At 40.5% G+C, this 25,773-nt stretch overlaps 1 protein-coding gene across 13 annotated transcripts in view; it reads left to right on the forward strand.

The window, feature by feature from the left end:
- AGAP1 (ArfGAP with GTPase domain, ankyrin repeat and PH domain 1) overlaps positions 1-25,773 on the forward strand; it is a 634,072-nt gene that overhangs the window by 581,530 nt on the left and 26,769 nt on the right. The window contains exon 19 of one of the 13 annotated variants that reach the window (XM_039494097.1): positions 105-238. The exons of the other annotated variants lie outside the window; for them this stretch is intronic. Coding sequence (XP_039350031.1) covers positions 105-195 — 91 coding nt within the window. The 3' untranslated portion in view covers positions 196-238. Of the gene's footprint in view, positions 1-104; positions 239-25,773 lie in introns of those variants that run through there. 13 annotated transcript variants of the gene reach the window in all.

Consider the following 25,773-nt stretch of genomic DNA (forward strand, 5'->3'; position numbering starts at 1 on the left):
CACAAATTAAACTAGATCTATCTTAAAATATTATTAAATCAGCAGCATTATCTAATAACTGTCGACTTAATCTGAAGACATTGTTCTGTTTTGTTTGATTATAGATCTTTAATAATGAGGCATTGGAAAGATTTATCGATTATGAATATTAAAGATAGGCTTCACTCTCAATATTTCAATTCACAATGTTTTTAAAGATTGCTGTAAGGCTGGACATCATAAATGAAAGAAATTGTCTTGGTAAACCCAGGCCCCAAAAAAGATCTCAATAGAAGGAGAACACTAGTGTTGAAGTCAAATAATTCAGTTCTCTGACAGTGGCTTGGTTGGAGGTTTGCATTTTCTCTTTATATTCCGTACTTAGAATTTATTTTAAGCTGTCCCTGCATCTACACAATTCCCTTATGTATGTATTTTATAGTGTAGTTTTCCAGCTGTTTTTGTATTTGTCAGTAACTTTTTTTTTTTTAGGGTAATTAAAAGTTAATACTTTTGAACACACTGGTATCGTGCACATTTATAAATGCTCATTTCAGGCTCCGTGTGTGTGTGTATAAATATATATAATGGAGGCATTGGTAGCAACAGCATAGTTAAGGTTGTGCTGAAATTTTAGCTTAAAACAAGACTAACTTCCCTCTGTTACACACTTTTAATTAATGATTTTGTTTCTCAGAATTTGGAACAATAACTATCGTGGGACAATTGCATTTTTGATGGCCTTTAGTAAAATATTTAATAACTTTTGCCCAAGAAAATTTTAAAATCCTCCTATTTTGAAGTTTAACCCTGTTCTGTGACATTTAATTGGGTTCATCTGGTGTAAAATAATCATAATCATACTTGAAGTTTCACAGTTTTACTCACCACCTCTTGGACATAAGTTAGGCACTAGAATTTTAAATTTAACAAATTATTCAGCTAGTAGTTGTGTTACTCCTGAGTTAAGTTTCACAGAAGAAGGCCAACAGCCAGACACTCTAGTATGGACGTGGAGTCTTGAGAAAAAAGTCCTATGATGGGACATGAGATAGGTTATGGAGTTGGAGGGGAGAGCAGAAATCTAGATGGAGAGCTGGATGTTATGAGTTATAGTGGCTGGGTGACTTTATCATGGGGTTTGGAGGCTAAGAGCAGAAGGAGAAACCACTAGCAGAAGGAAAGTCAGTCTGCTCTGAGCCATAGCAAAGTGCTGCATGAGCTTCCCCTCCACACACTAAGGCTTACTGGTCCTTCATACAACTTGGAACCTGAGGTCTGCTGGCTGGCACATAAGGAGCCAGCAGCTCAGACACTCACAGCTTAGTGGCTACCCGTCTTAGTGAGCCATAGTAGCTCCATCGGGCAGAGGCGGGAGGGAATCACTAGTGCCTCCCTGCTTTCTCATCCTCCTGCACTTACCCATTCGTCCTCCACCCCGACATGGTCATTCATCTTTCATGGCCCCACCAATATCTCCACTTCCCCCAACCCACTCACTTCCTCTCTCTCCCACAGACCTGCTTAATTTCTCACATTTCCCACTCCACTCACCTCGCCCACTGACCCACACTCCCACTTGCTTGCCACATACCCCTCTAGCCTCTGAGCAGGGCCTGCAGACACATGCTAGGAAATGCAGGAAGAGAGACTAACACTGGGGAACAAACAGTAGAAAAGAGTCAGAAGGATACGTAGTGTTTTCTCCCATTCCACCCTTCATGGTAACATGTCCTGGGTTTCATTTAGAAAACAGGTGGGAGTAGATTGGTTGGGGAGAGGTAAGGAATGAGGACCGTGGCTGACAACTTCACTCTAGCACAATGGAACTTTCTACATACTTGTAAAGCTCCTCTGTTCTAGAGATGCCAGCCCACGGCTGTGGAACTAACTCTCACAGCAATGTTAGCCTATAGGGCTAGCCTGCTTGCTTACCCGTATATCTTTTCTTATGAGTTTAATCATTTGTTATATTATAGGTTTGTTATTTGTTGTTATAATGGCTTTATCAATTTGTATCAGAGTATTTTGGCTGTTTGTATTGGAGTATGTTAGCTGGAATGCAAGGAACGTACAGGCAACATCCTGTATGTTAAGCTAAGGCAGGTTAACATACTTATGTTTGAGACCTGTACCCTAGATAGGTGGCGATGAGCTAAAGCATACAGGATATATGTTTGTTACCTTTAACATAGATAAATGGTCATATTTAGAGCTAGTTGGTAGGTAAGGCCACCCAAGTTCTTGGCCTTTTTCAGATTTAACACGTACACCACAAAGAACAGGGAAACAACCAGTTAGAACAGAAATAACAGAGGTGAGGATGAGCTAATGGTCACTCATAGTTACAAATATGTCATTAATACACATGGACATGCAGGCCTATAGAGTAAGGATACCCTAACATTTTTGTAGGTGAGGAAATTAAGTTTGGACATGGAAGGAGGGCACTTAGGGCTCAGGCCCTATAAGAGGGGCAGCCCACCATGTTGGGTAGGTTCTGCTCGTTGACTGGTAGTTCATCCTTGTTAGCTCTTAAGTTCTTCACCTCCCACTCAAGACTTGAGGAACCTGGACCATGAAACTCTCTTGTCGTGCCAGAGGCAAGGCTGGTCTTTTTCTCTTGTCACCAGGTTATCAAGGAAGGGTGTGAGTATATTAATCAAGAAACCTTTATAGTATATCATACCACATGTACTGCTAGTATTGCTTTTGTAATTGATTATCTGATTATTAGTTGATTACTATTCAATTACTAATGTTGATAAATGCAAAGTAATGCACATTGGAAAGCATAATCCCAGCTATACATATAAAATGATGGGGTCTAAATTAGCTGTAACCACTCAGGAAAGAGATCTTGGAGTCATTTTCAGAGATGTTGTGAAGGCCAAGACCATAACAGGGTTCAAAAAAGAACTAGCTAAATTCATGGAGGATAGATCCATCAATGGCTATTAGCCAGGATGGGCAGGCATGGTGTCCCTAGCCTCTGTTTGCCAGAAGCCGGGAATGAACTATGGGGGATGGATCACTTGATGATGACCTGTTCTGTTCATTCCCTCTGGGGCACCTGGCACTGGCCACTGTCGGAAGACAGGATACTGGGCTAGATGGACCTTTGGTCTGACCCAGTAGGGCCATTCTTATGTTCTTATGTACTATTCCGTTTATCTCAATAAAAGGCTTAAGGCTGCATTTTGTTCTCAGTGTGAGTTTCATTGTCATATATCCTGAGGGTCCCTGCAAATTCTGTGTAGCCTGATTCTGGGACAAGAACCTTATTATCTTCTGATCAGATTAATTGGCGAGCCTGTAACCCATATTATCTATTAATCTCCCATAAAATCAGCCAACAAATGAAGGATGAATACAAACCTCATCACCTTCTGCTCTGAATGTAAGGTGCGTCTCTTTTGCTTTTGTCTTTCTCTAACATAGCGGTTTTTAAACTGTGGGTTGGGACCCCAAAGTAGGTTGCGATCCCCTTTTAATGGGGTCACCAGGGCAGGCATTAGACTTGCTCGGGCCTGGGGCTGAAACCCAAGCCCAAGCCTGACAGCTTCAGCCCTGGGTGTTGAGGCTCAGGTTACAGGCCCCCTGTCTTGGGCTGATGCCCTGGGGCTTTGGCCTTCCTGCCTGGGGGTGACTCAGGCAGGGTCAGACTTAGCCCCCCTCCCCCACCACCACCACCACCATGGTCATATAGTCATTTGTTTTGTCAGAAAGAGATTGTTATAAAATGAAGTTTGAGAACCCCTGCTCTAACATAAACATACAGCTGTGTGTGTGTATATATAAATATTTTTAATTTTTAAAAAATGCTACCGCACACACTTCTCCCCCTGCTGAGAGGATGAGAGAACAAACAGATGACAGTCATGTATGCTGTGTCACTCATGTCACTCAATGCACTTCTGGAAGATGCTCAGATACAGTAACTCCTCGCTTAACGTAGTAGTTATGTTCCTGGAAAATGCGACTTTAAGCGAAACGATGTTAAGCGAATCCAGTTTCCCCATAAGAATTAATGTAAATGGGGGGTTAGGTTCCAGGGAATTTTTTTTCACCAGACAAAAGACCACACACACACACACACACACTATAAGTTTTAAACAAACAATTTAATACTGTACACAGCAATGATGATTGTGAAGCTTGGTTGAGATGGTGAAGTCGGAGGGTGGGATATTTCCCAGGGAATGCCTTACTGCTAAATGATGAACTAGCAATTGGCTGAGCCCTCAAGGGTTAACTCATTGTTAATGTCTACAAGGCAGCACAAATGGAGGGAGGGGAGACAGCATGGCAGACAGAGACACATGCCATGTGTATGAGAGAGAGATGCGCACTGCTCCTTTAAGTACGCTGACCCCATTTTAAGTACATTGCCTTTTTAAGTAGATCAGCAAGCTGAGACGGCAGCTGCTGCTAGGAAGCTTCCTTCGTCCTGAGCCCTGTCGTGTGTCCCCCTTGCACTATGAAGATGGGGTAAGTGGGGTGCAGGAGCAGGGGGAAGGGGGACACCCTGACAGAGCAAGCAGGAGGCTCCGAGGAGCATTTCCAAGGCAGAGGGCAGGAGCAGCACATGGCAGTGGGGGGAGGGACAGCTGTACTGCCGGCAATTGCTAGCCTGCTGGGCAGCTGCTGCACAGGGATCTTAGAGGAGCGGGCAGCTGATGGGGGACTGACGGTCCACCCTGGTTCCAAGCCCCCACCAGCTAGCTGCAACGGGCTGCTCTTCCTGCAAGCAGTGGACAAAGCAGACGGCTGCCAAACGACATTATAGGGGAGTATTTCGCAACTTAAAATGAGCATGTTCCCTAATTGATCAGCAACGAAACAACCAAACAACATTAACCAGGACGACTTTAAGTAAGGAGTTACTGTACTGTGGTGATGAGGACAGTATAAGAACCTGTATAAGAGTATGGATGAGTTGGACATCCGTCTCTTTCCTCCCAGCTGCTAAAATTCTCCTGTGTGAACCTCTGTAGCCCCACCAAAAGCTTTCTTTGCTCCCCGCATCCACAGATGTCCTGTCTTTTCACTTTGAAAAGCTGGATTAAACATTCTACAAGAGATTAGCACAATGGTCTCTTCTGACCTTAAAGTCTATGAGATTGTCCCCTCCCCCATCCCCAAAAAAACCCTAAATAAGATAAATTAAACATAAACTCTGTCTCTCTCTGACAGGCATGGTTCACAAAATAATACTGCTTACAAAAGAAATGGTGCAAGGAAGTGTTGATTTTAAGGAAAACAGTGCTACATGGGTTTCACCATTTCATAGTATAGTTTGTCTGATGTGAAGCTACCAATGGCTGCCTGCAGGCTTGGGGTAGGGGAGGGAGGAGAATGATTGACTCTGGTCCACAAATAGAGTACGTTATGTAAGGATGCTCAAGGCAGCATTGAGGTAAAACTTTAGGAAGTACTGTAGTAAAGACATTCTCTCCAGTCTCTTCCACACTGGACCAGGAGAAGCTGAAAGTGCTGGACATCATTTCGAGAGCAGTCCTTCCACCATGTTAAGAAGCATCATTGACTGGCCATAAATGGAGTCCCATGCATTTGTCCTCCGTGGAAAGAGTGTAAGGGGGTGAGACATGCAGGTCCTTTAGGATAGAATTGTGGGCTGGTCAGTAGTAAAACACAGAATATGTGAAAAGCTGTTTCCCAGAAAGTGGGAAAGGGCAAGACTGTCATCTCCTAAACATTTCATTTTATACAGTTTATTGAAGTGTGCCTATCCAGGACTGGAGCTGCATGCTTTTTAGGTACACATGCAAAATGGAGCTGAACCAGTATCAATACCAAAAACCTTCTCATTAAAATTCTTCCTTCTCGACCCGCTCAAACCTCTCCTTGAGGAAGACTTGGAAACCAGACAGGCTTTCCAACATGTTCTGAAGATCAACAAATGGAGGCTGTATCAGACTGGGGTACATAAGTTCCAACGCTGAAGATTCTTCACTGAAAATCTCCTGCCACTGGCAGTCTTGCTTTATACCGGGGGCTGTTAGCTCAAACACTTCTGCTGATCTTAAAGTCTACGGTGTTACATGAGGGGTCAGAGACAGTCTGTGAGATAACAAGGACTCCAGGCCATTTAGAGGCTATATGTCAAAACCAACACCTTGGGTTGTACCAAGAAACAAATTGGAAGCCAGTGCAGGCTATGGGAACACGGGTGTAATGTGCTCCCTAAAGGAAGCACTCCTGAGTAAATAAGCAGCCAAAATCTATACAAGCTGAAGTTTGGGTTAAGGACAGTTGTATGAAAATGATGAGGAAAGAAAGAAATGTGTGTTATTAGTAAGCATGGAAACTTTGTTGGAGGGGGGAACAATATGGTAGAATTTGTGAAACTAGAAAGAAAATGTGAACAGCTGGCCTTCTGATTGTTGTCCATGGGCCCCTGATTAGGTCAGCTTTAGAAAGCTTGTAATTGGTTCCAGCAATTATCAGCAGCCCTGAGAACTGCCGTTCAAACTTCTGGAGCATTGTGACAAATTGAAGCGGACTGCTGCTGAAGGAGTATCGACTTCCCATTTCTAAACAGGGGGATCATTAGTCAAGAAAAGCATCTTTTAATTACTCCCAGGAAGAAAAAAAATCTTTTTGGTATGGATCCTGCAACAACTTCCATTTTTTCAGGTGTATTCAATATTAAATTTATTGTCTAGGGGGGTGATTTGCCCTCAATCCCTCCCTCAGTAATGTGGGTTTAATTTGGAGTGAGAAGTCAAATTAGAGTAGATCAATGTTGCAACAATTAACCGGATCTGAGGGTGAAATCAGGATTTTCCTCTCTAATTGCTATTGATACTATTTAAGCACACACTTAAAAAATTGATTTTGAATGGTGTAATACTGAAGTGGTTTGTGGATAGTAGCAGTGGGCGGGTGGACAGAATTTACTTGATAAAAGAATGTGAAGATATTGTTGAAGGTAAGTGATGGAAGTCGGCCTTTGGAATCCTCATTAAACATACATTATGTTTGTATGTGCCTTTGTCAGTGTTGTTTTGAAGTTGCATCAGAATAGTGGATTATTTTGTGGACCTTTACTTGTGTGTGTGTGTGCGTGTGTATTAAGGCTGTTGATTAATCGCAGTTAACTCATGTGATTAACTCAAAAAAAAATTATGATTAATCACACTTTTAATTGCACTGTTAAACAATAGAATCCAATTGAAATGTATTAAATATTTTTGGATGTTTTCTACATTTTCAAATATTTTGATTTCAGTTACAACACAGAATACAAAGTGTACACGGCTCTCTTTATATTATTATTTTTTATTACAAATATTTGAACTGTAAAAATGATAAAAGAAATAGTATTTTTCAGTTCACCTCATACAAGTACTGTAGTGCAGTCTCTTTATCATGAAAATGCAGCTTACAAATATAGATTTTTTTTGTTACATAACTGCACTCAAAAACAAAACAATGCAAAACTTTAGAGTCTACAAGTCCACTCAGTCCTACTTGTTGTTCACCCAATCACTAAGACAAACAAGTTTGTTTACATTTACTGGAGATAATGCTACCCACCTTTTATTTACAGTATCACCAGAAAGTGAGAACAGGCGTTCACATGGGACTTTTGTAGCCGGAATTGCAAGGTATTTACGTGCCAGATATGCTAAACATTTGTATGCCCTTCATGCTTTGGCGACCGTTCCAGAGGACATGCTTCCATGTTGATAATGCTCGTTAAGAAAATAATGTGTTAATTAAATTTGTGACAGAACTCCTTGGGGGAGAATTGTATGTCTCTGGCTCTGTTTTACCTGCATTCTACCATATATTTCATGTTATAGTAGTCTCCGATGATGAGTCTGCACATGTTGTTATTTTTAAGAACACTTTCGCTGCAGATTTGACAAAACGCAAAGAAGGTACCAATGTGAGATTTCTAAAGCTACAGCACTTGACCCAAGGTTTAAGAATCTGAAGTGCCTTCCAAAATCTGAGAGGGACGAGGTGTGAAGCATGCTTTCAGAAGTCTTAAAAGAGTAACACTCCAATGGAGAAACTACAGAACCCAAACCACTAAAAAAGAAAATCAACTTTCTACTGGTGGCATATGACTCAGATGATTAAAATGAACATGCATCAGTCCGCATTGCTTTGGATTGTTATTGAGCAGAACCAGTCATCAGCATAGACACACGTCCTCTGGAATGGTGGATGAAGCATGGAGGGACATATGAATCTTTAGCAAATCTGACATGGAAATATCTTGCAACACCAGCTATACTAGTGCTATGTGAACGCCTGTTCTCACTTTCAGGTGACATTGTGAACAAGAAGCAGGCAGCATTATCTCCTGCAAATGTAAACAAACTTGTTTTTCTATGCAATTAGCTGAACAAGAAATAGGACTGAGTGGACTTGTAGGCTCTAAAGTTTTACATTGTTTTATTTTTAATGCAGTTATTTTTTGTACATAATACTACATTTGTAAGTTCAACTTTCATGATAATGAGATTGCACTACAGTACTTGTATTAGGTGAATTGAAAAATACTATTTCTTTTGTTTTTTACAGTACAAATATTTGTAAAGAAAAATTAATATAAAGTGAACAATGTACACTTTGTATTCTGTGTTGTCACTGAAATCAATATATTTGAAAATGTAGAAAACATCCAATAATATTTAAATAAATGGTATTCTATCATTGTTTAACAGTGCGATTAATCACAACTAATTTTTTTAATCGTACGATTAATCGCAATTAATTCTTGTAATCACTTGACAGCCCATATGTAAAAATCAGCATGCACCATTCTTGCCCATATGACTGCAGGCCTGAGGATTTTTTTGGCACTGTCTACAATGAAGCAATCCAGAAGGCATAAGAGAAGCAGTATATGCTGGCAGTGATGCTTTCTGTGCACTTATTTTCATTAAGGCCAACATTTTCAGGAATGTTTATTAATTGATACAAGTTTTGAGTGCCCAACTTCTGAGTTGCCTTGTTGTGGATTTTCAGATTTTCAGGACCCTCTATTCCCACTTAAAAATTTACCCCAAAATTGAGATGTGTACAATGAGTGAACACTATACTGGTAGCTACCTTTGTGTACCAGCTGAAATGTATAAGCTCTCCTGATGCAGTGATAAGCAGAAACCTGCAACTTAGTTTGTTTTTGTGTTATACTGCGTAATACACGCTTCTGAACATGGGTACAACAAATGTGTTGGACTCTGCAGTCCATTTTTCACATTCAGCTGACATAAGAATGAGGAGGAATATTTTCCTTAAAAATTTACAGCCTTTCCTTCAGCGTTGATTACAAAACATGTCGTAGCTGAAGTTCTTAGGGATGGTGGGGAAAAAATAAAGCTTTATCCCCTACATTGTATATACTTCCTCTTTTCCTACAAGCACTCTAGAAATATAGTATGACTTTAAAGTCAGCACCAGCATCAATTCTCTTAGAGTTCCTCCCAGGTAGTCCATTTACACAGTGTTTTTTCTATTTGGCAAAGCTCAGAGGAAACATGAAAAGGTTCTGAATTCAGTCTGAGAACTTTTGGATTAGGAGTTGAGAGTTTCTGAAATTATCCTTTACCTTAAAATGTGAAATCCAGTTTGACCCCCACTCTCAAATGAACTGAGCCAGATGGTCTCAGAGAAAACATTATGCAGTTTGGCAGGGGAAAAAAAGTCTGTTAAATATACCAAACTCCAGGCTAAAGTCTAAACCATCTCCTTACAATACAAAGATAATGGCCACTACAGAGGATGTGTTGGTCCCCTGGTACTGAAGGTTTCTTCGGGTTAACCAGAAGCTGATTTATAGGTTAAATAAGTTTGTCCTCCCTTTTTCTTCAAATATTAGTTCATTCCTGTTTGTGCACACTGTAAATATTGATAAAGGGTGAATATATCAAAACTGAGAACACTTGGAGCCCTGTACCTTATGCTGAATGTGTAAAGATAGTCCACATCAACCTTTCTTTGTTTTGTTCAGCTTGATCCTAAGATCACAGTATAGCCATGTCAATCTCAAATTTCTGGCATAAGGATGCACCATTACAAATGCAGCCTCAGGGAACATTAGTACCCATATATCCAAAATTGTCAGGTCTTATTATTTCTTAACAGCTCCTGGCCTGATGAGGTCAGTGTTTTGTCCCTTTTGAATGTTGTTTCATGCTTGACACCTTTCCCATTTTCTGGGGGGAGGGAGAGAAGGGGTAAAAAAAAAAAAAAAGACTTTATTGTGATGGGCTGACCAGAGCCCATCTGCAGTTGGGTGGCATCTGCTCCCCACATGTCACTTCCCTCATTAACAAGCAATTGAATTAATTAAATGCTACTCAGAACACGCATAACAAGCTACCGGCAGTGTCCAAATTAGCACTGATAATCAAGGATGATTTCCTTTATTATCCTGCTAAGTGGTGTGCAGGCTCTGATCTCCCTGTCTGCCCTCATCTATTTACATACCCCCAGCTTCTGCCTTTAGAAGCTGAGGTTATCTTACCTAGTTAATTTGCCACGATCACCAAGCATGGCGGATTGATATTCCTGCCTCTGCTGAAGCAAACCCCCTTCTCTCCCCCTTTCCTCCCTCCCCAAGCCTGGTCCTTTGTATCTCAAGCTCACTGATAAATTAAAAGCCACCCCTGTGGTCTCTCAAGTGAGTAATAGAGGCAGAAATTTCATTTTGCAACTGGCTGATTTAATGATCCAAAGGGTAATTAATGGCCTGATTATCTTAATGTTAAATATGTCCGGCAGCAATTACTGTGACCTCCCGCTTGTCAAGGTCCGGGCTATGCTCTTCTTTCAATTAAGTTCTCTGGGGCTTAATGGTATGAATAAACTCCTCTGATTCTATCATTCCGGACTCTGAGATTTAAGCGAGCTAGGGGCTCGTTTGGAGTTTTAATCAGCCCGTCTTCTACTTGAGCGATCAGAGTTAACAATTATAACAAGGACAGTTTAACTTTCTTCCCCCCAACCCCTCTTCTACTTCCTTATATTCTATTTTATTTTGTTTAACTGCTCCAAGGGAATTCTGTTGGCTGAAGCAGCAGCATTGCTAGGCTCGTCTCTCCCTATATAAATTATCATGTGAATGCTGCTGTTTTTCCATTTGACAGGCTTAATTAATTGGCAGGAGCGCCCAAAAATGACAGTGCTACTAATTGCAACTCAAAGTACATTTCTGTCATTGTGGCACGCTTGTCAGCGGGCATGCCCCAGTCCGCACTGCGGCCAGAGTTTGTTGACGTTTTCCATTTCAGTTTTCACATCTCGTCGGGGAGCGTGATCATATGTGATGGCACTAACGGACCAAGATGTGCCTTTGGGTTTTCCAGGCACACAGTTTGTGTGCAAGAATGACATTTACTGCCAATAAAGTTTAGACAGCTGTGCTTCTGTGGACCAAACAGCTGCTAGGGGACTTAAGATTTTACTTAAGATATTTTAGCGAGTTCTATTAGACAGGAGACTTTGAATCAAACTGTGAGTTGTAACTTACTCATTGTCTCATGACTGAATTACCCTTATTAACACATCTCTAAGAATGCTAGAGTTTACTTCAGCTGTGCATCAGGATGCAAATATTTCATTGTAAGCATTCTGTCAATTATGCAGTTGCATAAATTAGAAGTGCGTGAATACTGAATTTTTAAAAGATATACATGTAAATAAAAACACTGATCTATTACGGCCTGTAAACAAAAGCTTTTCAACCCACGTCACTGTAGGAACGAACCAATTCTGACATGCTAGAATACAGTTCTTTCAGGTGAAGCTACTGTCACTTCTCAATAATTCTCAGAAAATGCACCTTCGGAGAATAATTCATCAAAAAAAGATTGTTATTGCTCATCTTCCACCGTCAGGAGGCCTGCAACTCACAAGAGGAAGCTAAGTGCTACAAAATGTTTTATTCTGGATCCCTCAGAGGTTTACAAAATAGTACCTAAAGGCAAGAAATGCATAAAAAATAATATTTTTAAAAATCTTTAACTTTCTAAGCCTTTTTTTAAATGTTTTGTAAATCACTTGTCTTTTAACATCTTTGTATATATGTTATTTTATATCTCTAGCATGTACATGTACAGTGCACACATACATGACACATCCTTTGTGTGGGTTAGATCAATATGATAAATTATGGGGCCAATTGATAGATTGACATGCCTTCCTTGAACAGAGATTTCCAGTTGTGCTAAGTGGATAACGGCAGTGTTGTATACACCTTCTAATTCTGTTTGACTCCCTGTAGCTCTTGATACCATTGACAAGTTGGTATTTGAGTTGATTAGGGATCTTGAAGGAAAGGGCCAAGCAGCTCTTCACTGGTGTCTTTCTGCATATAGGGGTATTGCTGAATAATTGCTTGTCCTTTTTAAGTCTTTCACATTCAAGACCCCCTATGGTTCCATCTGTCACTCCTCTTTTGTGATATTCATATGCAGCCACCAGGGGAGATTGAGATGTTTCCACACTGCAATGTCACCAGTTAGCTAATGATACTTTGCTCCCCATCTTCATCAAATCCAAATTCTATATTATTACTCTCAGAGTTTCTAACAGGGATGAAGATCTAGTTAAAAATTAACTAACTGTGACCCAATCTGAAAGTAGGCAGGGCATAATTTTTGGAAGTAAAAGAGGTGCCTGTACCATTAGGTGAAGATTTATACCAAACTTCCACCAAAAGTGGTTTGCGGCCTTAATGATCCAACTTTGGAACAGGGTTCCCAGCTGGCAGGGGTCTCTTGTCACCTATAACTGATCAGAAGACAGTTCCTCTCAAGTGTCCCGCTTTCAGTTGTCATGCAGACCTTTATCTCCTGGCTAGGCACCTGCAACTATGTTCTGCTTTGGGCCTAGTCTTTGAAGTCTGCTCAGAAGCTCCAAACAATGTACAATTTCAGCTGCCAGAATTCTGAACAGTGTGGACTGTAATGAACACACAACAGCTGTGATACATCAACAATGACTCTCTCTTCACTTCCATGTGCAATTTAAAGTGAAGTTCATAACCTTTAAAGCCCTAAGTGGTCTGGGCCCTGGTTATTGAAGAGTCTTGCTTTTGTCCCATACCATATCTCACCTGTGTGGTGGAGAAATACTTGCTGTTGAAAGATCAGTGTAAACACTAGTCTATTGCCTAGTGACGGGCCATCTTATCAATTTTTTCTTTTTTTTTCCTAGTCTCACAATTTGCTGTGCTTTTCTTAAAACTCCGGCCTCTAGAATTGTGGTACTCTCAGACTTTATTTATTTAAATATGTTTTTACCCTTCAGGGATGTGGAGAAAAGCTTGAAAACATAGTCTGAAGGCTCAGAAAACAGCAGAAAAACTAAAAGGACCCCAAATTTATTAGGCTTAAAAATCAGGAGGTGTTTTTTTAATCTCATCATTTTGTGGGTCTAACTCACAGCTTTGAATGGTTGAGGGTTCCAGTAGTGAATAGAGGTTTCTCATTTGAGGGGCCTTGCCTTTGAAATTCACTCCTTTAGCAGCCTGTTAGTGACTGGGTTCAATGTCCTTCAGAGTACAACACAAGATGCATTGATTTTGTTTAGCATTAGACATTTTGGTCTGTTTTTGTGTTTTTTTCTCTATAATTAATGTTACCGTAGCAATAGACACTGTGTAAATTAGTCATAGGAATATATTTAGAAATCTGCTAGGTATTAGGATGATATTATCAAACTCATTTTTTGCAGTTGAGTAAAGCTAGGATTTGAATCCAGGACTCCAGAAGTAAAAGGGAGAGGACATTTTCCATTGTGTGTCATCTTTTATCAATTAGAGAATTACATGATATGGTGTAGATATATAGTTTTTCTAGTTGTCACTATTAGCTAACTAGAGCTGTAAATCAGTGTGCAGTATTAATGAGGACCAGACTTCTGATGCGTGTCTATGTTCTAAAGTTCTCTCTGAGATCCTGGAGAAGTTCTGCACTGAACCTCATTTTGAGTCTAGAAATGGATTGGCCTTCACTGTCAGCATGACAAAGAAGTATCACTTCTACACCAACCATAGAGAGTGGTCTTCCAGTTCCAGGATATCAGATGTGCAGTGTTTTATCTGCTGGTTTAGAAGACAGTGAGTAAAAAAGCCCAGTTTAGAAGATACCAAAGAACAGAAAACCATTGCTGTGCCTAGTAGAAGCTACGTGGGACAATGCTGAGCAATGTTCCTATGACTGATAAATGGAGGAGCTAGTTAGAGCAATAATGTGACCTTCAAATGGAGAGAAACTGGATTATGAGTATTTTTAATGGTAATTGAAAAAAATAATGTTTCTCTCAAACTGTTGTCTGGAATGGCAATGCCACCTTAAATAATCTGGGAACCAACCACCATAAATTAATATTTATAACTCTGAAAATAATATGATATCCATTAAATCAGTTTGGAAAGACATGAATGTATCAGAGCCTCTCATCAATATACATATGAAAATTTACCTTAGTTATAACCACAGAAGAAAATAGAACTTCATATTACCAGTATAACAACTATTCAGACCACATTGATGAATATAAGAAGCAATAGGAGTCATGTGGATAATAAAATTATTATCCTAGAATTGAGTCCTTCAGATTTCCACAACACAGAAAAATGAATAGAGATCTGGAATACATAAATGAATTGACAATGATGTATGAGAGAGAGCAGTTCTAAATTGCCCCACCAACCGCTTTACATGTTACACATGATGCCCAGGTCCAAGAGCGTAGAAAGCTGAAGATGGATCAGAGAGCATTCCTGCACATCAGACCTTTGAATTAGATTGCAGCAAAGGACAGTTGCAAACTTTTATAAGAAGTTAGTCCAATAAAAGATACTATCTCATGCACCTTGAGTCTCAACCTTTATAAGGACATTATACGATCATCATCCTGAATCCAGACCAGGTTTATTAGTTAAATCTTGTGTGGGAGTACAAAATGAAGCTATAAGGTAACTTCTTTCCTTAGAATTTCAGCAAGAACTGGAAGTTTGGCGATAACTTGATACATCTTATCTGATGATTCGCAGTTCTGAACAAGATACAAGGTGCATCAGTGATGAATGATTTTGAGATGGGTAACAACTAGGATCTGATAGAATACGTTTTCTGTATAATAATCAGAAAATTGCCGACATCTTGATGAGCTTCAAATTTGCAGTGTGAATTTAGAATTAATGATATCCAAAGTCTGAACCAAGATTAATGGCCTGAACTAATCACCTATGGGTTTGTCTATACAAACTGTTAGTTGGTGATAAGCTGGGGTATGAATCTACTCTACATCATCCTACCACAGACTGCCCGTGTGGACCCTGCCAACATGAACTAACTGCTTGTTAGTGCACCTTGATTTCGGCCTCTTTGAAATAGGAGTAGATCAATGCATATTAGCAAATTGTTAACGGGCATCAGCAGAGTCCACACGGACAGTTAGTCTGTGGTAGATGCTGGTAGAGTCACACCCCAGTTTCCTGCAAAGAAAATGTTTGTGTAGACAAGCTTTAGCAAAGAGTAAAGCAGGGGCATTGCTTAAGGCCTGATGATTAGCTAATGAGTCTTTCAAGCTGAAAATATCATTATCACAATGGCCCTCCAATGTTATTCATATCTCCAACCAGTAATTTTTAGAATCCAGTGATCCAAAGTGAACCATGGAATTTTAGGTTTATGATGTACATTTCATCTGTTTAACATAAAATAAATATTATGACATTGGGCCTAGGAGCATGCTTAGTGCAGCTGATATGTAGATGCTCCATGGGGCTGTAGCATCAGGGCCGGCTCCAGGTTTTCTGCCGCTCCAAGTGGCACAAAAAAAAAAAGCTGCAGCAGCGCGATCGCTCCGCTCCGCTCTTGGGCGGCAATTTGGCAGCAGGTCCTGCACTCCGAGAGGGACTGAGGGACCCGCTGCCGAAGACCCGGACATGCCGCCCCAATAGTGGCCAGAATGCCACCCCTTGGTATTGGCCGCCCCAAGCACCTGCTTCTTTAGCTGGTGCCTGGAGCCAGCCCTGTGTAGCATGCTCAATACAAATAGAATCTTTTGAGATCTTAGCAACAAAAAATTCTACTGAGCATGTAGAAAATGATGGCTTTCAGAGGTTTATGACTATGCCAAATCTGGATGGCTTTTCACAGGGTCAGCAAAAGGTACCTTCCTGGCTCCAGGATCATCTGTGTCTCAAATTTCAAGCTCCTGAAGCAAAGCTAGAACTCTTCAAAGGAACAGTTAGGGAAAATATTTACTTTGACAAAAATAGCTATACAGACCCTCCCTGAGTTACTCAATCCCAATTTACACAAATCTGTTCCATAAGTTCCATAACCTTTGTTTGTTGTTTTTTGCATAACTGTCAGGTATATGTTCCCGACTTACGCAAAATTCGACACCTTGCTTAAGTCAGGGAGCGGCTGTATATCCTTAATCTCATTCTTTTCTTATGAAAAGCTTAATTGTTTTTGCTGAAACTTTTAAGAAAAAAAATCAGCCTGCAGTATAGCGCAAGCATGGAAAATGTCTGACAAAGTTAAAGGCAACTGAAAATGGGCATTTACATTGTAACGTGTTAGGCATCCTTAATTGTAGGGGTTCCTGCCAGCTCAACATTTAATACCTGTTATTTTTTAAATTTAGAATTCTTGAAAGAAAAGAGTTCAACTTAACACTGTCAGTACTAAATCGAAGACATTTGATGGACGTAACCCTGCAACAAGAGGAAAAACCCAGTAGTGATCAGAAAAAGAACACGCCGAGGGCTTTTCTGCACAGCAAGCTGGTGTGCTGTCAGGTCATACCTCGGCTTGCCGTGCAGTAACCTGCTATGTAGACAAGCCTAAGTACCAAACATCAGCTATTGTGAAACCCTTAGAAAGAATCATAGCCCAAGTGTGATGTTTGAGATTTGTTGCATTTAGACACCGAATTGGAGCAACTGGTGTTGCTGAACATACAACTTTATATGTATCAAAGATAGGTAATAATTGATAGAGGGATTTTTTAGCTAGCCAGCAATGGTCAGTTTTTTAAGGAGTGGCTAGAGCTCATCAGAATACTCTGAATGAGAAAAATCTATTAAATCTCTTCCATATACTCTGTGCTGAAGCAGCTGCATTTCATTGCCCCTGTCTGAAGATCACAATATCTTCTTTCTGTATCTTGGGACTAGTCTAAATACAAAGTTGAACCAGTTTAACTAAAGGAGCTAAAATCATGTTGTTAAATTGGCACAAAACCATAGTGTTATATAGTGTTCGCTTATTTGGGTAAATAATTGACTTAATCTAAATAGATTTAAGTGTGTCCGTAGAACAGATTTGCACTAACTAAATCTGTTTTTAAATCAATTTTAGTTAAACCCATGCAACTTTGTGTGTAGCCAAGGCCTCAGTAATACACTGTTTTGGCTGGGAGTCAGTTAAGATACGAACTGCTCTTGTACATGACCCTAGCTAGAAGTTCTTTAGTCCTTGTGTTGGTTAATCAGCATTTTGTGTTTCAAGAGCCAAGAACTGCAGGCATTTAATCGTGGTCACACCAGATTGTTCTTCACCAGGTTGTGTTGCATTCAGTAGTTGTCAAGATAGTAAGAGGCTTTGTGTGAACTTGTGCCATACTGAAAATAGGAAGATGCCTAAAAAAGAGAGCTAGTAATGGCAATGGTAATAACACTTTAAAAATTTTTTTAAAACCCTGCAGCTTCAGGACCTTGCAGATGATACTCGCAGCTTTGCTGGTCAGCACCACAGTGACACTGGGCATAGAAGTAGCAGCAACAGCATGCTTCTGCTTTGGTCATAGTTACAGAACCTGCAGGGCTCCATAATAGTAACTGTGACCAACTTTCTCTCTCTTGTGATTTTTTTTCCCCACGTTTTTCTTTAAGACTGAGCTTTGTTTCTGGCTCTGCAGGTAGCCTATGGCAAGGGACTGGGGAGATGAGACTTCAGTGAGAGAGAACTAAATGCAAAGGGCAGCAGATTGCAATGAAAAGGTGGTGCTGGCTTTTCACTGGACTGAAACTTTTGAGTTGTCATCCCAAATGTAGTTTTCTTGCAGGTCTCAAACTTTGTGAATTTGTAACATAGAATCATAGGACTAGAAGGGACCTCAAGAGCTCTTCTAGTCCAGTCCCCTGCACTCAGGGCAGGACTGAGTTATCTAGACCATCCCTGACAGGTGTTTGTCCAACCTGCTCTTAAAAATCTCCAGTGACAGAGATTCCATAACCTCCCTAGGCAATTTATTCCAGTGCTTAACCACCCTGACAAGTTTTTCCTAATGTCCAACCTAAACTGCCCATTGCTTCTTGTCCTATCCTCAGAGATTAACTAAAACAATTTTTCTCCCTCCTCCTTGTAACAACCTTTTATGTACTTGAAAAATGTTATATGTCCCCACTCAGTCTTCTCTTCTCCAGACTAAACAAACCCAATTTTTTCAGTCTTCCCTCAAAGGTCATGTTTTCTAGACCTTTATTCATTTTTGTTGCTCTGCTCTGGACTTTCTCCAATTTGTCCACATCCTTCCTGAAATGTGGCACCCAGAACTGGACACAATACTCCAGCTGAGGCCTAATCAGCATGGAATAGAGCAGAAGAATTACTTGTGTCTTGCTTACATCACTCATGCTAATACATCCCAGAATTGTTTTTGCTTTTTTTGCAACAGCGTTACATTGTCGATTCATATTTAGCTTGCGATCCACTATGACCCCCAGATCCCTTTCCTCAGTATTCCTTCCTATGCAGTCATTTCTCATTTTGTATACTGCAGATGTTGCTTGTTTGTGCAACACATGCAGTGTTATTAACGACCCAAAGTTGAACCCTTGCAGAGAAGTGTAACCAGAAAATCATGATCACTATTATAGAGACAAGGTGGGTGAGGTAATATCTTTTATTGGACCAACTTCCGTTGGTGGGAGAGACAAGCTTTCAAGCCACTCAGAGCTCTTCTTCACGTCTGGGAAAGGCACAGCTACAACTACACTGCATGGCCACTATTATGTCAGCTTTAAAAAAAAAAACTTTTAAAATTGCAAATTAAAATGTGCTTAACTGAATGTAGCTAAAGCGTTCAATAGTCCTTGGACTCTCTCTGGATTTGGGGGAATGTAGTGAAAAGAAATCCCTATCTACTGTGCCCATTATTTAGATTATGCAGTTGGAGCTAAATACGAGAGTCTAAGAATTTTTGTCTGTGTTGAGCCTACAGAGTGAGATAGCAGGAAGAAGCCATCTCTAATGATGGGTTTAATAGATGATTATTCTATAGTCTAGAAATCTCCCCAAGTACAGATTTTCTCAAGAGATTTCAAGTACATCCTGGATTAAGCAAGGTGAGAAATTCTAGGTGAGAGCGGCGCACACAAAATTAAAACAAAAGGAGAACTTATCACTTGAACTGAAAGAGTGACCTCCAGTGAACACCTTCAGCCTACATTATCAGATATAACTGAGATGCACAGTTGGTCACTTTTTCAATCCAAGGAGCAAGACTTTTCAGCTATAACTCTCAAGAGCAAATATATACATATACGTGCACATACTCTTTACTTCAAGAGCCGAGCCAGACCCTCTGCATGCCTTTTGGCTGCTTTGTGCCACTCTTGCAGTGAAAAGTAGCCAGAAATGCAACATAAATGACCACTTAGGGAATTCCCTAGTGCAAGGGAACCAAACTAGCACACAGTCCCGCCGATGGAAAAGCAGCAATAAGGCTTCATTTTATGGAAGTGAATATCAGTTTGGTTGTAATTTTTTAAGTGTTTCAGAAGTTTTCTTTGCACAAACTCAGGGTTTGGTTTTTTTTAAAAAGCTTTTGAAACAGCTATGGTTGATTTTTTTCACAGTTCATTTTAAGAAGTAGCTAGTACACTTTATTTTGCTAGCCATAATTTCTGTGTAGCCTCTGTACTGCACATTTTATAAGCAGTACAACTATGCAAGACTGAATGGTTTCAGTTGGTAGGGGATTCATGCAAACCTATTTTTCTTTTTTGTAGGGAGTCACAGCTTCCTGAGTTTGGTTTTGAGCTTTGGCTTTGAATGAAACCAAAAACTCAGAGCAGCAGTGCTGCATTTTGTATAGCTGTCTATCATAATCTTGCGAAAACAATCAAGTTCCATGTAACGGATGGGTAGAAATCATAAAGTGGCTCAGGTTCACTCAAAACTTGGCTTTGGTTTGCTTAAAGATTCGCTATCTTGTCAAACCTAGCTTGAATTGTAGATTTATAAGGAAACCCAAAAGCAGGTGATATCAACCAATTTAAAATTTTATAAAAAGCAACAAAGAGGCACCTTATAGACTAACAGATGTTTTGGAGCATAAGCTTTCGTGGGTGAATACGCACTTCGTCAGATGCAAATTCGTCATGCATCTGATGAAGTGGGTATTCACCCACAAAAGCTTATGCTCCAATATGTCTGTTATTCTGTAAGGTGCCACAGGACTCTTTGACGCTTTTTACAGATCCAGACTAACACGGCTACCCCTCTGATACTTAAAATTGTATAGTTACTGTGATAGACCCAGGCCAGTTGGGTACAGCAGAATAGCAGAAGGCAGATATACTGGCCACTGGATTAACGTTTTCTGTTCCCTGACTGACCAGAGCAGGGGCTGCTCCAGGCTACTGAGAACACCTGACTCTAATTAAGCTGTAAAGAGTCAGGTGAGGCCATTCAGTTAATGTGACCACCTGACTCTAATTAAGGCCCTGCTGATACTATAAAAAGGGCTCACTCCAGTCAGGCAGAGGAGCCAGAGGAGAGGAAGTGCGGCTGAAGGGCTGGTTACTGAAGACACCCTAAAACATCGTTAAAGGAGCTCTAAGGTAAGGGTGAAGAAGGGAGAAGCAGGAGAGCTGTGGGGAAGTGGCCCAGGGAAATGTAGCAACTCTGGCAGTGAAAGGTTGGCTGCCAACAACTGCTACCATTAGGGTCCCTGGGCTGGAACCCGGAGTAGAGGGCGGGCCCGGGTTCCCCCCAACCCACCACTACAGGAACATCTCCTGGAAGGGGAAGTCAGGTCCCTGTCAGGACAGGAGGCTGAACAGAGACTGTGGGAGTTCTCTCACCAACCTCCTTGCTGGCCTATGATGAAAAGGGCTCAGTAGACTGTAACCCTGGCCCTAGAGAGAAGGGCTACGTGGAGGGTCACAGTGAGCCACTGAGGCTAGCATAAACCGCCTAGAAGCACAGGACCCACAAGAGCAAGGTCAGAGCTCTGCCACATTACGTTTTGTACAACTCTGGATCCCTTCATTTTAACTCTTAAGAAGCCTTGACTTAGGCTACTATTGTGTACTGAGCTGTCCATCAAAGCCAATGACAAAAGATGGATTCTAGACTTTGAACAAACATAAACCAAGATTGTCAAAGTCATGAGGCCCCAAAAGGCTATTGCACCCCCTGAGAATCAGGCCCCTGTCGGACATCCAGTCAGTTTTACTAGTCACTTTTGAAAATCTGGGCCACTGCTTTGAGTCAGTACATTGCACCTTATGAATTTATTGGATTATAATTTGATAGTATCCTTTCTTTTGTATTTCTTTATGTAGCATAAATCAAAAATCCCATTGAGCTACAACTTTGCAGACAAGATATTAGCCACTATGGTTTTTTTTTTCCATTAACGTACACTCTAAAACATTAAGCTTAATTTTAAAGGTCATAGAACAACATCAAGGAAAAAAGAACCTCTTTCAATTTCAAACAGGCACCAGGCAAGAGCTATGGACAGTCTCCCTGTCAAGACAGCTAGCTTTTTACTTTTCAGAGTCCTCCAACCTCACTAGGCTCATTGCTCTAGGGCAGATTTAATTAAAGTCAGCAGAGAATTTAAAAATGGGAAAGGGGGGACAAGAAAAAAAATGTTTCTTAATTATGCTGTGGAATTTCTCCCTCTAACATCTCAGGCAGCTCCTTTTGAAACCAACTTTTAGTGAAGTGTGTGGCATCCTCTACAGATCAACACTGGGACACTACAGCTGTGCGCGTACAGGTTTTTGATTTCTGCATGATTTAGCAATCGGGATTTTTGGAGGTTAAATAAACTCTGCTGTTTCAAATTCCTTTTAAATACCATGAAGTGTCCATTCTACATTATTAATTATTCTATTTTTAAAAAGTCATCAGAATCCGTACATTCTTCACACAAATGTTGTGAGGTTTAATATATAATTGTTTATAATGTGGCTTAAGATCCTTAGAGAAAGGGCACTGTCTGGATTTAGAAGGAGAGTCTCAAAAGTACAAAGTTAGGTGCCCAGCTCCTTTTGATTTTCAGTGGCAGTTGGGCGCCTGATTTGTTTCTGCCTTTGAAAATCTCCCTCTTATCTATAGCTGCTACAATTACTGCTACTATGCAAATAAATTAAAATATGAAGTAGCATATAAGTTTTATATTTCATAACACATATAATTGTATGAAACTATTCCAGCTTAATCACCCTTTTTAGGACAGCACAGGAGTCAAATCAGATAAGCTCATGAATATCCCTCCATTTGTAGGTAAACAAGCAATATTGATTTTGACATAGAAAAAGTCCCATGCAGTTTGTCATATCTTATTGATTAAAACGTTATGATCTGAAAGAACATAAAGCAAAAGTATCAACAAAATCTGAAAGATAGCCACTAAACCTGAATGAATATATATACACACACGCGCGCAAGTATTTACTGTAATCTAAGAAAATAAGCTATAAATCCTAATGTATCCATCCTACACACAAACACCATCATGACAGTCATATTGTATATATTGGTTAGCAAACTCTTTTCTTAATTAATATGAGACTTATTCTGGTTTTCCCTGCATCAGAGTCTGGCACTGAGTCACCACTGTTCTCTTTGCTATCAATTTTAGCTAATTAAGTTTCAGCTGATTTTTTGACCCAGTAGAAATATTGTTTGCTCTGTTATGTGACTCCAGGTGGTCTTGGGTGAAATAAACTCTCTCTGTATCATGGTTGGTGAATGATATTTTCACCGATAAGAAAGATGCCTTCATTTAGCATAAGTTGTTGGTCCCAAATTTGGAAAAAATAAGAATCCATCTCTTTGTATTATTGCCTTTCTTCTTATGAGCTGAAAGTAGTACTTTTTTCTTTATCCTGGTAGTCATCCATTATGTACAATTACAATTTGTCTTTATAGCTGAACCACTTTGGTTATTTCTACTCGTGTCACAGTGATGAGATGGTCACCTCTCACATTTAGATTTAGTGTCTTTAAAATCATTTCTCAACCCCTCTTTCCCCCTCCAAAAAAACCCCCAACCCATGCAGTGGAGGATCCCCACTCTTCTTGTCAGGAAGTCCCAGCACATATGGCTGGTTCTTAAGTAGGTCCATCCAGGAGCACCGCCAGCTTTTTTGACTCCCTAGGCGGCGGAAGGTCCCGCCCCCAAAATGGCACCCCCAACAGAGGCGGCGGAAGGTCCTGCCCCCGAAATACTGACGACGACCAGGGCAGCCACCGCCCCCCAAATGTTAGAGCTCTAGGCAACCGCCTAGGTCGCCTAATGGGTTGCGCCAGCCCTGAGTCCATCCCATATGATGTTTCTTAGGATATTTTCCTTGTCCCTAAAACATCTATTTTGAGGCCTGTGTTAAAAATCCCAAGATAGAGTCTTCATTCTCCTATTTTCAAGTTCTAAATTCTACACTCTGCAACGTCAGTGTAGTGTTCAGCCAATTCAATGTGCTATCCATCTCTTCAATAGTACAAGAATGGGACCTTCAGCCAGAACATGCCTAGCTGTATGCCAGACTAATGATGGAGGCCATATCAGTGAGGCCTGTGGTCTCACTTACCACATAAAGAGAATTTTAGGGTTGAAAACAGCTTGTTAGTAGATTTTGGCACCATAGAAACCTGAATGTTTATATTCACTCCTTGAGGGCAAACTGGACTGGACACTTTCTCTTCTCATTGGGTCTTCCTTCACATGCAGTCTACATGTCCTCAGTGTGATCTGCTTCTTCATAAGCTGTTAGCTCTATAAATTCATGTGAATGATCAACACTTAAAAACCAAGCAAAGATCCTACATATTTTTCAGAATCTGTCATTTTGTTACACAAGGAAAGAGAGAGGCAAAACAATTTACAAATTGGAATTTTGCTATTCAAAATAAGTAAATAAAACTTCAACTCATTTGGTGACTCTAGAGTATCTTAGCATCAGTCCTTCCCAGCCTGGATTATCTTGAAGCCAAAGCTACCACTAGGATGGGTGTGGGATAGGAATCTAAATAGAATGACGGAGGGATTGGGCACCAGGATGTGTGTTCTGGGACCAAAGTGTAAGTGTGCACTTTGTAGGGGAAGGTGATTTAAGGGGAAACCAAACTTATGTTTTATTCCATTCTAGACATGTCATTAATGGACAGATAGCAGAAAAATTAAAGAGAGTCCCAAAGGCTGCACTGAATGACTTATGAGGAAGTATTAAGAGTTAACTATTTATATCTTGGCTAAGTGGTTACTATGAGGAAATGTGGGGACAGAATCGTTGGCCAATCTTTGAAGAGTGTACACACCAACAAGGAATGAATTGACACAGTAAAAAGAGTTATAGCTAGGAATAATGGGATTAAATTAAGAGAGGAAATATTTAGGCTGATTATCAAGAAAATCTTCCTGGCAGCTAGATCTATTAGGCTGTGGAGTAGCCTCCCATGGGAAATGATGGAAGCCTCATCACTAGTAAATGTACAATAGGGAACAATCCTGTACTAGCAAGGAGAGGCACTGAATGATCCAAGAGGGCTTTTTCTGTTTCTAGAGTATTGATTCTGTGATTAGGGATTTTAGAAACAGACCATCCAGACTAACGTAATACACTTCTTACATTTTTGTTTGGCTTGAGCACTCAAACAAAAGCAATGAAGTACACAAAAATGAGCCTGCAGCTGAAAGGCATGGGAAGGAGAGATACCACTGAAATAAAGGTCTAATTCCAATGCTGATTCTTATGCGCCCTCTCCCCCCATTGCATCCGCTAGATGTCCATTCCTGTAAGTTTTCCCTTCAGAACAAACCTATCATTTTTCACCACAGGATATTTACAGCTTCAATCAGTGCCAAATTCAATTGGCTTCTGATCTCATTGCTGGAAGTTATAGATGCAGATATTATTTGCACTGCGGTTAATTATGGAGCAATCAAACTTTGGCTTTTCCACTGTAATTTCCTCTGCCAGCTAATTTAATTAATCACCCCCAGCTCAGCTCTTCCAGCTGCGACCGGCAGGGTCATTAATTAGGCATGTGGCGGTAGCTCATAGACCAGTTCCTGTTAAGGGGCTGCTGCCCACTTGATCTCTAAGGGAGTGATAGCTTTTCCTAAGCATCCAGGCAGGATTAGAGGTGGGTGACACATTGTCTTCCCTCTAGAAGGAAAGGCTGTTCCCAAAAGGTGTTCTAGAAGCAAACAACATGATTGCTGTGACTACTGGCTTAGTTCACTGGCATGGCTAAGAAAAGGAGGGGGCTTTATCTCATGCAATATTTTAGGATTTTTTTAAATCATGTAGTTGATAGATGTGAGTGCACACTGTGTAGGTGTGGAGACTGCCTGCAGCCCCGCCAAGCGTTTACAGGTTCCATCCTCGGTATTCCTAATGTAGGACCCCCCCAAAAATAGAATCTGACTGCTAAAAGCCTCTCTGCAGCTATATTTGGGAACTGATCAGTTTTCAACAAATGCATCTTAAATTTCCTGTTTCAGAAAGGCAAAGCACGTTTTCACTGCTAAAAGAAATAT

This window comes from Mauremys reevesii, linkage group 11 (assembly GCF_016161935.1).
Source record: "Mauremys reevesii isolate NIE-2019 linkage group 11, ASM1616193v1, whole genome shotgun sequence".
In the NCBI taxonomy this organism is placed as follows: Eukaryota; Metazoa; Chordata; order Testudines; family Geoemydidae; genus Mauremys; species Mauremys reevesii.